The sequence below is a fragment of the Orcinus orca genome, chromosome 8 (genome assembly GCF_937001465.1).
Source record: "Orcinus orca chromosome 8, mOrcOrc1.1, whole genome shotgun sequence".
Taxonomy (NCBI): Eukaryota; Metazoa; Chordata; class Mammalia; order Artiodactyla; family Delphinidae; genus Orcinus; species Orcinus orca.
The window spans coordinates 33,813,857-33,826,212 of record NC_064566.1 but is presented as its reverse complement, the minus strand read 5'-3'; the positions used below and the strand labels follow the sequence as shown (position 1 = coordinate 33,826,212).

General features: G+C 34.4%; 1 protein-coding gene across 13 annotated transcripts in view; it reads left to right on the top strand.

Annotated features, from left to right (window-relative positions):
- The window catches only part of GAS2 (growth arrest specific 2), a 159,550-nt gene that overhangs the window by 85,115 nt on the left and 62,079 nt on the right, over positions 1-12,356 (top strand). For all 13 annotated transcript variants that reach the window (XM_049713497.1, XM_049713503.1, XM_049713498.1 and 10 more), the window contains one exon: positions 6,987-7,050. In XM_049713497.1, coding sequence (XP_049569454.1) covers positions 6,987-7,050 — 64 coding nt within the window. The remainder of the gene's footprint in view (positions 1-6,986; positions 7,051-12,356) is intronic.

Here is a 12,356-nt window from a genome sequence, read left to right as displayed (position 1 = left end):
ATTGATACTCCTATATGATTTTTTTCTAGGATATTTTAAGTAGAAACTATTTCCTTGAATTAGTGATACTCTTGCATGGAGGATTTATTATTTGTAATTTACTTTAGCCCACTGATTTAGAAATTGTTAAGTTAGCTTAATTTTTTCCTCAGAGCTTTGTTTATTTTGCTTTACTTATGTACATTCCGGTGAGCTGGAAGATGGAAAAAGATAAAAGGATGGGGGAGGGAATATTTGAAAAATGCACATTTTTTTGCTTGCTGTAATTGTGTCAATATTATTATGTTATTGGATGATTATAGGATTTGGAGGCCAGTGACTATTCTTCATCTATTTCTCTGAGAAAGAATCTACTCAGCAAGAAAAGGGTTTGCTATCTGCTGTGCTAGCATGCAAATGTGTGTGATTTGTTTTTTATTTTTTGTATTTGTGTTTGCTGTGTGGCACTGTCTTCTTTTGATGCATGACTCTAAAGAGTAGTTTTATACAATTCTTTGTTCTATTGAACACTGGTCAAGCACTGACCTACCTACAGTATTGGTCTGATGTTGCACAAAAGTGAAAAGGATTGTGTGTGGATTTTTAAACATTAACATTTTCTGTTTTATACATATTGCATCAGAAAAAGAATCTATGCCTGCCTTCCAGTGTTTGATAAATCATCCCTTGGTGTTGTTGTTGTCTGTATTGAGGACTATAAGAGTATTTCTGTAGAAAAAAAGTTATATTACTTTTATTAATATTAATGTAGAATAACAACTTCAGGATACCAAATTAGCTCTGGATCATTTATATTCACATTATTTCTTCCCCAGGAACAATTTATTTTAGACTTTGGATTTTTTGACACCTGTTCTTATAAAGTACTTTATTAGCATCTTGGGGTTTTTTTGTTTTTTTTTTTTTGCGGTACGTGGGCCTCTCACCGTTGTGGCCTCTCCCGCCGCGGAGCATGGGCTCTGGACGCGCAGGCCCAGCGGCCATGGCTCACGCTTTGAGAGAACAAAATGTCTCCCAGTATCAAGGATTTGATGGAGTCAGGGTTGAATTAGGAGAGGGGACAGCCTTTTAGCTTTCCCAGAATCAAATTTTCACTGTGCGATATTAAATAACAATAGTTATATGCTCAATAAGGATAGCCTAGCAGTGCACATGTGCTATCATATCTACTTTCCCAACAACCACCATTTTATAATGAAAATACTAGGTTAGGACCAAGAGAATTAAATAACTTGCCCAATATTAACAACTTCTCAGTGACCCAGCTAGGATTTGAATTCAGCTTCATTAACCTTCAAAGATCATATCCCTGTGTTACAGAAAGTTATGCTTCGTATGAGTTAATTTTAGAAGTTCATATGATGATTTCAAGTAAAAGGAAAAGTAAAATATAAATAAAAACCAAATTAGAAGAGACTCTTGACTCCTATTGCTGCTCTGAGTGATAGTGACTTAATCCATTAATTTCACATAAGGTCTGGGTGCTAGAGACAGAAAGGGCACTCCTTGCTCTGGGACATTTTTTGACTTAGTGGCAAAGGCAATTAACTATATTTTATTCTATACATCTTCCATCACTGATGAGATTATGAATGAATTCTCTTTGTTTATGTGAATTATATGGCTGCTGTATCCTGTTTTAAATGGGAACAGTGATTCTGAGAAATTTGGATACACACACACTCAGCATTCTTGAGCTTGTGAGGTTTATTCTTGTTTGCCTTTTCTTCTCTTTAGCTTCCCTCAGATCAGTATTAAGGCACCTAAATTCTTTGCTATTCCTAATTGCTCCCTACCTTTAAACTCAAGGATTTCTGCGTGTGACTTTCTGGGAGTGACATGATGTAGACAGCCATCCCTTTACTTTCTTGGGAGGCATCTTTTGTACCTTATAGATCCTGGTAGGTGATAAATGCCCATAATACCCATTAAGGGCTAATCCAATTCACAAATTATTTTTTCCTCCATTCATCATCATCTTCATCATCATCATCACCGTTATCTTAAACATTTCTAGAACATGTTCCATATATCAAATCACATTTTAATACAGATATAGATTTATAATTAGATAAATAGATATAGAAAATAGATATAGAATTATAATTGACGTTTATTGTAATAATCATAACATTGATTAATATAATGATTCTCAAACTTTAATGTGCATATTCATCACCTGGAAACCTTGCTTAAATGTAAATTTTGCTCAATACATCTGGAGTGGGACCCAATAATTTGCATTTTTATCAGGCTCCCAGCTGATACCAATGCTACTGGTCTGTGGACCATCACTTAAGTAGCAAAGGTGTAAAACCAGTTCTTCTGACATCTAGTTTAATGTCTTCTACTATGTCACTCTTTCTGAGTATGAGAATCTGTTCTCTGCTCTGGGGAGGTGGGAAGCTATTAAATTTATGATATTTTCACAATTTAATATTCAGTCAAAAATAAAAGTTTTGCAAATATTTTCTTAAATATAAATCTAAAATATAGTTTCCTTTAAAACCAAAATGAATACTATTGCCTCTAATGTATATAAACCAAATAGATCATGAAATTTTCTTATTTTCATTTTTTGTCCATCTGTTGAAACTTAATATATATAGGAAAACTATACATTCATGGTCTAATGCATTTTATCCTTGCAGATTCTGTGACATTAAAACTCTACCCCTTGCCTTAGCAGAAGGTCTCATTTTCTATTCCTGGAGCTAGCAGCATTCCATTTGACATTTGATGCCCATGAGATTTTAACAGAATCTAGGTTATAAGATTGCCACATATTTTGAACAGGGATCTATGTTGCTTTTCCCAGAGGTGTTCTGCCTTATACTTTTCTTCGAAACAGTTTTGATTATTTAAAAAGAAGCCTCCAATGATAAGACCTTTTGCATAATAATCACCAGTGACTAGACAGCTTTTTGTTTTAAAGATAATTTGTTTTAAAGATAATTTGTTCAGAAAGCCATAGTGATCCCCCCTTCTAACCATAACTCAAAGCAAAAGACCATATTAATATTGTAATGATAGAGTGAAAAAATGTTTCCTACCATAAACCTCAATATAAGTATAAATTTCCTTATATTTTTGAAAAGACAAATCAGTAAAATGTCTTTAAAATGAGTAGTACATACAACTCAACATAAAGGCTTTAGTTCAAATGCAATATACTAAAAATTGTCTTTCTAATCATCCTGACAAAAACATGCATTCATATATACAATATATAATCAACTTAGGTAACTTACTGAAAATGGGTTCATCTAAATTATTTTATTCCCAGAGATGCAGAAAAATTGACAGTAAGATGTTTAGTGTTTTATAAAATGACATGTTCTAATGTAATTGTTACTTAAGTTTTATGCTTAGCACAAACCCATAATAATGATAGGCTCTCTCCTTTATATCTGTCTATATATGCCGGCCAAATTGACCTACTTAACCTTAAATTTGATTAAATTTAGAATTAACTATTTCTGATATAATATAACTGACAAAATATTCAAAATACACTCATTATAATAACCGCTTTAAATTATACACATCTATCCATAGTAGTTTTTTTAATTCTGAAGTTTCTTCCACTGCTTAGTATGGTGGCTTACATATGACAGGTGCACAGACAAAAAAATGCTTATAGGAAAAAAAAAAGAGTGTATTAATATTAACTAAGCTAAATGAAGATAATCTTTAAGCAAATAATTTACAACAAAAATAAAAATAAAGAAAGAAAAGTAACCTTGGGAATTCTTTTCTATGTGCCAAACATTGGCTAGGAATAACACGAATAATATTGTGTTAAATCCGCACAAAAATATTGCAAGATACACACCATTATTTTCCCTCAGAAAACTGAGATTTTATAATCTCCCAAAATAACAAACTAGTAAATGTTAGAGCTCACACTCAGACCCAGATCCTTGTGGCTCAAATCCCATGGTCACTATTCTCTTTCCATCTGTTAACTTTAGTTTAGAACTTTCTTGAGTGCAAAAGCCAAACACAGTCACATCTTTGGTATAAGGTAGATACTACTTAAAGACACCTGAATTTAATTTTATAGAATAAGGTAAGAGTGTTTGCTTTTACAATTAAATAAACTTTGACATAATTTAAATTCTTGCCTTTTCTAAATATGCTAGGTAAGATTTTAGCCTTTATTCAGTTTATTGTCACAACCATTATCATCACGACATAATTGTCATCATCCTTGATAATTTGTGACATGGTGTTTACTGAGTAATTACTCTGTTCTGTTCTTGTCATTGTGCTGTTATGCCTCTGCAGATTTAACTCATTCATTGCTTACAAGTCATCAAACATGATTTTTTTTTTTTTCTTTTTTTCTTTTTTTTTTTTTGCGGTACGCGGGCCTCTCACTGTTGTGGCCTCTCCCGTTGCGGAGCACAGGCTCCGGACGCGCAGGCTCAGCGGCCATGGCTCACGGGCCCAGCCGCTCCGCGGCATGTGGGATCTTCCCGGACTGGGGCACGAACCCGTGTCCCCTGCATCGGCAGGCGGACTCTCAACCACTGCGCCACCAGGGAAGCCCCAAACATGATATTTTTGGCCGTTATGGATCAGGCATGATATGCCCAATATTCAAAATGCCATTAACAAGTGAGACAATATTATAGGTGTGTTTTGAAGCAACAAAGCAATTGCTTTATTAAAGATAACACTTCCAAGAAAACTGGGAAGTAAAACATCACCTTTCTATTATCATTTTCCTAAGGAATGATGCTGAGTGAGATGTTTATTTGTCTTAAATTTTATAAGCTGGTTCTGTTAAGGATATAAAAAGGAGAATCATGCAGTTACTTTTCGGTTTGCCAAATTGATTTTCTAATGAGTCCATGGTAGATTCAATATTTTAGTGTTGGCATGCAAAGGCTGTTTTAAATTGATAGCTGAATACACAATAGCAATGCATCCTACATATCACATTGTCTTTCTTACATTACCCACATTACTGTTTTTCTTCAGAATGAATTTTATTTTCCATTGAATGTATCTATTGGTATTTACTTCCAATTCTTACATACTCTCAAATTAAGTACAATACGTTGATTAAAGAATCATGATAGTTGAGTCAGGTGTTGCTTTTTAGAGTTGGTGTTGACTGCATATTGGCACAGTTTGGTCAGTTCACTAATAATTTTCATATTTTAACACTGTTTCCATCACAAAATGCATGAGATTGTATCCAAGTCTCCTTGAGCTTTAGCTACTTGCTTCACACAGCTTTCACTGAAGATGAGGGTATTAGCAGGGCCTTAAACATCTTCTTCACTTCAGCTTTCATGTATTCCTTTTTCCTGTTTGTTATTTTGTACCATGGACAGGATAAAAAAAGTCCAAATCAGAAGAAACTGATTATCTAGACAAGAAGATTGATTTTCATTTGTTTGCTTTTGTTTTATGATTTTTGTTATTGTTCTCTGTTTGAATTTGGTGCCTATGTGATATTACAGTCCGTACATTTCATTGCACTGAAGTCGATTTAATATATCAAAAGTTGTATCATTTAGCCAGAGTCAGCTAATGGCGCACTTGAAATTGGAGGTAGTAAATATCTTTGCTTTAAGGCCCTTTAGCTTAAAGTAATTTTAGACTTCCCCAACCTGGATTTTATGACAATTCACTAAGCGTTAGCTGAAACTCAAGTTTATATTACCAAGAATGGAAAGATTCTGTAATTCAGATTTCCCATAATCAATTCTATTTTAATGAACATTGCTGATGATATTAGAACTTATTTTAAAAGCTTTAAAGATGACATTTTATAGCAAGGTAATAAATTTTTGTTTGTTTAAAGCCAAGTGAAATCATATACTTTTATAATCTAAGTAAATGTATTTTTCTATTCACCACACACTCCCAACAAATTCCATCCTGGCGTCAGTGGCAAATATTGCCATCGCCATAACCTGTGGAGAGAAGGAATTAGATATTTAAGTGCGGGGAATAGAATAAAGCTGGGAAATTAAATTACTATAAAATTCTATGTTTAAGAATTGAAGCAATATTGCTATTTTTCTTAATGTTTATCAATAAGCTAGTATTTTCTTTTATCAGGACATTGTGTCTATGTAAAGACCATTCTCAATTCAATCTTTTCCCCCCAATATCTGTTGTTAGGTGCTGTATATAATAACATTTTAAAAATTCTCTAATCTTAGTTTAAAAAGAAAAAAGTATAAGCAGTACGTACTCCTCTGGTAGGCTCAACAAATGCAAGTATGATTTGTCAACATTACTGAATGTGTCCAGAGCAATTGATAAAGCAGCTTTATTAAGTAATCATATTATATTAGAAAAGAAATATCAATGCAAAGAACCATCTTCTAATTTGCTCATTTTATGGGCAAAACTGGCTGATGGTATATATTTGTACATATTTACAAAATTCAGTCCGTTGAAAGTGTTTCTTTCTAAAGTATCATTTAATCAAATTTCATTAGGAGAAGACATCAAGTTTCAGAGGGCTCACTTGACATTATTGTTTGGAGGATAACAAAGGACCGTGATGTGTAATTTAATCCTTATTCATTGCATTATTTCTGCTAAAATCACTGGTGAAGATAGAGTTAGGATTTTTAAAAGACCAGACTTTGCTTCATAGTCTTATGTTTGCTGTCTGTTTTTAAGTAATCCATCAACTATTTATATCATAATTATAGCTACATGTGTTTCCAATATTGACTTACAAATATTAACTAATTGAAGAAAATATTTTCAGGGTGGGATTCCTGAGACTCATGGCTTTTAGGGAGGAAGTTGGGCAAAGAGTTTTGAAAACTGCTTTAGGACTTTAGTAAAGCTAACTGTACTGTGGGATAGGATGGTTTCTATGAATATCAGAATGAAGACTAGCTCATTTATTGGGACCATGAGCGATGAGGGAGTCCATCCTGCTCCCCATTGAGCTGCTTTACTGTCCTTTCTATTGTAAAGGTGTCCACCTTTGTCTTGTCTTTCAGTCCTCCACAAGCAACCCAGAGAAGTGTGTCTCTGTTTGCTGGAGCTTGGCCGGATTGCAGCCAGGTAGGTCATACTACTGCCGCTACTTAAGACTTGACCATCTCAGCATTCAAGCAGCTGAGAAGCTTGCTGCCTTTTCATCGCTGATGTTTAACCTAGGTGTTGAGAAGCAACTCCTTCAAATATGATCAGTATAAACATCTTGAGAGCAATTGTTCAAACTAAAAAAGTGGACCACCAATATTCTTAACATCGTGGCCTTATCGTCAAAGTCACTGTGTTTAAGCATTTTCTAAATATCCTTTAATTGAATACATTTTCCTTGCAACTCTTTCTTGGGAGGCTGGGGAGGATCTTGTACATGAAACTGTATGTGACAATTATGCTTTCCTTAGTGGAAAGTCTATTCCCATTATTCTCTCTCTTTCTCAGCTCCTTCACCCCTCTCTTCCTGTTTACTCTTTAATAATTTTCAGCCTCTTCTTTTGTTCCTTTTTCCTCATTTTCCCCATTTAACATCTCATCCCTCAACTCTTTTGGTTTCTACTCCTGAGTGGATGGATAGTTTTAAAATTATTCTCCATAATTTGATTGGAAAAAGAATATTATCCTTCATATGTAGAGATATCTTTGGAATCTTTTTTTTCTAGAAAAGAAAAACAAGAAGTAATTGTAGAAATCATAACTGTAGCTAAATAAGCAGGAGAAGGGACTTTATTAGCTCAGCTGACTTGATTTGGTTTCATGTCTTCTCCTTATTACATTGCAAATCCTCAAACAAGGCTTCTGACAGTTTTATAAAGCCCAAAGAATTATAAATGAAGATATAAATGTTTCAATAGATCTTGATGCAAAATAAAACTTCAGAATTAATTAGAATTCATTTCTCATCCAGATCTGATTATACTTCTAGCATTGAGATCAGATGAACCAATAAGACAAAGTAAGAGTTTGCTCTGGGTGTTAATTCTTAAAGGGAGAGCTATAAAGAAAAGAAAAGACAAGGTGAGCACATCAGCAAATTACAGCAATGGGTAGAAAACTTGTTGCCAATGAATAGCCCTTTTTTTGAGCCAGTGGAAAATTCACTGTAATCAGAAGTAACCCCAAGTTCTTTAAAACATCATAGTCAACATAATCTTAACAAATTGTTCATCAGGTATGGATTTTACTTTATCATAATAATTGGATGAGAGAGATTGTTTTAATTTTAAAAAATTTGAATTAAATAAGAATGAGGCTCCACTCAATAAGGAGTGAAAAAAATCAATTTGAGACATTTAGGGATGTCCCTACTTTCTCCCACACCTTTCCCAGCTATATTGTGTGACAGCCTCTGGAGAGGGTCCCCTTGTCTTCTGACCACTCAGGTCTCTACTACTCAGGGACAGTTCATAGTATCTGACTGTTTCTTAGGACCCCATTCCCCTTCAATGCTGTCACTTTCTTGGGTTCTGAGAGGGAGCGAGACAAAGGTACCTATTGCTTTTAGGACTCCGCTAAGCCACTCCCCTACCATGCTTAAGCCTTCTGACCTGCAGGACAAACAGCTATGAGTCAAAGGACTCAGCCTTGAGTCCTTGGGCTCAGCAGATATCCCCTAAGAAAGGTGATATTAAAAATACAGGAGGGAGGAATACACACAAAGTAAAATCTCAGTAAATGAGCTGCTGCCCCTGAAATGCTAGAGTAAAAGAAAGATTGTCTAGAGTTCCTGGGTAATAGGAGATTAGGCAGAAAACTTTTTGTTTACTTGGTTATTTTAATTATATCATTAGAATATTCTGAAATGCCAGATTCTATTTTGGTGCTTTGATAACCTAAATATGTGGATCAAACAGGCGTCATGATTCTGAAAGTTGTGATAGAGGTAAAAAGGAGTGGCACTATCTACAGAATTAGCTGGGAGTTGTCATTTCCCCTTGCTTGGTGTAATTATTTACCTATTTTCTGGATTTATTTTATTTTTTGTAATTGTACTCTTTATTATCTGAACACTGTTAGGAATCTTGCTGAACTAAACATTTTAACTATGACAAGTCATCAAAGAAGAAGGCATGCTATCCAATGACAAAATTCCCTTAGGAATCACCTTTCCTCCAGCTACTGAGTCTGTCATGAATTGCCCCTTGCCATCGTATATAAAACAAATTAATATCTTGGTTAATGAAAGGGAATCATAATGGCCTGGTCAGTTTGAAGGTGAAGCATTATATGAAGTGCTTTGTGTGTGTTTTTCCCCAAATATTTTAAAACTGAGATTCTGGGTTGCTCCATTTCTTTTTTTTTTTTTTTTTTTTTTTTTTGTGGTACGCGGGCCTCTCACTGTTGTGGCCTCTCCCGTTGCGGAGCACAGGCTCCGGACGCGCAGGCTCAGCGGCCATGGCTCATGGGCCCAGCCGCTCCGCGGCATGTGTGATCTTCGCGGACCGGGGCACGAACCCGTGTCCCCTGCGTCGGCAGGCGGACTCTCAACCACTGCACCACCAGGGAAGCCTGATTTTTTTTTTTTTAAGCCACTTTATTGAGATACGGTTGACATACAAAAAACGCTGTACATATTTAATGCAAACCACTTGATGAGTTTGGATATAAGTATACATTTATGAAACCATCACCACAATCTATGCCATAAATATATCTATCACCTCCAAAAGTTTCCTCTGCCTTCTTTATTATTATCATCATCATCATCATTATTATTATTATTAATAAGAATGGGTGGCTACATTTCTGACCTCACTTTATGACCATGTGATAAAAGCAGAGATTATTCACATTACAAAAGAAAATTACTAATTTCACAGCGCAGTGATCTAAGGATTAAGACAATACATTACAATATTCAATTTGTAAATTTTGCCTTTTATCTTCTTCACCTACTTAAGTGATGTGAAGTATTGCACACTTACCCTGAAAAAGAAAAAAACACGCTAACAGATTATTCAGGGCATCACTTTTGTGTGCAGCATAAGGTTAAACAGCTGAATGCCAAATGGATAGATTGAACATTTAAGTATAAATGTCTATTTAAGTTTCTCTCTGTACACATTTGAAGATTTTATCAAAATTTTAATGGAAGTTCAATTGTGCTTTAAAAACAGTAACCCAATAAACCCAAACATCACTACCTTAGCCCCGCGTTGAAGCATAATAGTTGAAGGAAAAAAGGGAAATTCATCATTCCATCTTATTTTACTCCTAATTTTTTCTTTAGATATATTAAACCTTTATCTAGATCATTGTATGTGTGCTTCCTCCTCCCTGTACTCCTCTATGGAGTTGAATTAAGACAGAGTTATTGAATTATTGAATTAAGACAGCATTAGACAAAACCAGAAGTGGTATTTGGAGAGCTCTCAAGAATCACATTAATTTGTACACATAACAGATGAAGTTTGACCATAACAAAATCCTAATACAACCTTGCAAGTTTTGTGTTTTTTCCACTGATAGATGATGTTTCTTTACACTTGATTCTAAACATTTATTTCTCAAATTTACATAGATGTCATCTTAAAAGCATCAACATCACTTTAGAAATGATTCACTAAATATTTCTAATTCCCTGCTGTATTCTTTTGCCTGGGAACACTCCGTGAAGCTCCTTTGAGAGCTGTGGGGTGGGAGAATGAGACCACTTATTTTTGTTCTCATGGGTGAAACTTGCTTTTATTTTCAACTAAACAGAGCTGTCATCACTGGAGAGTGAAATCCCTCTGTTAATATTTCAGAAACCATGTCAGTTTCTGTGTGTAAAATATGCATGTTTGTCTTCTGCGAAATAAAACATTCAGCAAAAACAGGTCAATAAAAAGATCTTTTTAATGAGGGTGCTTTGATATTCATTGTTTAAAAAAGGTTACTATGAATTCAACCTTTTTTAAGACTGCAGAATTAAGATTAGCTTTATGATAAAACTAAAAAAACCTTTTGATATTTTGGTTTGGGGCTGTGATGAATAGTCAACATCAGAGGGAAGCTTTTTATATTTTTATTTTTGAGTGTTTTCTTCATTTTCAACAAAATTTATGACCATTCAAAAGAAATATTTGTGAATATTTTTGTTAGTCTCCTATTTTAATCCATGCCTTAATGAAATGTTACTTAAAAGAAAATATTCTTATACAAGACTTATTAATTAACTCACCCTATTTAAAGAGCTTGACTCTGACTGCTAAGAATAAAATTTGTTTTCATATGAGTGAAATTTCCATCCAAATTTAAATCTATCTTTAAATAACTTTAAAACAGAATAAAAAATGGGGCAAAAACCATCTTGTAAGAATCTATAAACTATCTGTTGTATGCCTTAAGAAGGGGGAGTTTCTAAACTTTATCCCTCCAACTCTAGTAAAATAGGCTCCAGATGTCTTTTCTTTGAAAATTATAGTGTAGTAAATAGTTTGAGTAAATTTTCTAGTTCAGGGCTTAGTTTAGGGGCTCAATTATTTCATCTAGACCAATCTCAAAAGCTATATCCTGTGCCAGAAAAATGAAAAGTCCATTTCTAAGATCTCATCATAAAGTTATTAACCATAAGACCATTTCCCTAGCACTATGCATTTTTGAAATGAGACCAAAAATTTATAATATGATATTGCCCTTTCAGTATCCCCCCCTACTTTCACATCACTGGGGTATACAGATGCAAAGATTTGGTTTTAGTGGATTCAGCCTTCTTGCTATCTTTAGTTTACCCTTATTCAGTTTGAAAGCAACAGTTGCCCCTTCTCCCGCAAAGCTTTGAAATCTTGTAGTTGGACAAGAATAGAAAACACTATAAATTTTTGAAAACCTTATAAACAAAATCAAAATGTAGAGTGGTATACAGTTAATCATGGAAACCAGAATGAAGCAGCCTTTTGGAGAGCAGAAAAAAGACCTACTGGTGACTAAGCTGGCTTCAGGTGCAGACCCCCAACCCAAGGGGAATTTCGTGATTTACAGACTGTTGACACCTCCAGACAGACAGGAAGCCAATGAATCATATTGAAGTGTGTATTTCAGGACTGGCTGACTGTACCTTAAGCAGCTTGAAGTATTCAAAAGCCAATATAAGCAGAAATTTGGGGCTTAGTGTTGATTTTCTATGCAGTGGCATAGCTAATTTTCAGCATTCCCAGATAAAGAAAAATCTCCAGGGCAAATTTTTCCATGTATGACTTTGTTACCAACTTCATTCAAATTTTGTTTTGTATTCAACATGGAGTGGAACTTGTTGTTACTTTAATAACATATTTCTTATTATTTCACTTTGTTAAAAAAGAAAAAGAAAAAATTGTGCAACCCAACCAGCCTGCTCCTGAAAGGTGGCATGAATCCACCTACAATTACAAATGAAATCATATTTTCCAATTGACCCAATT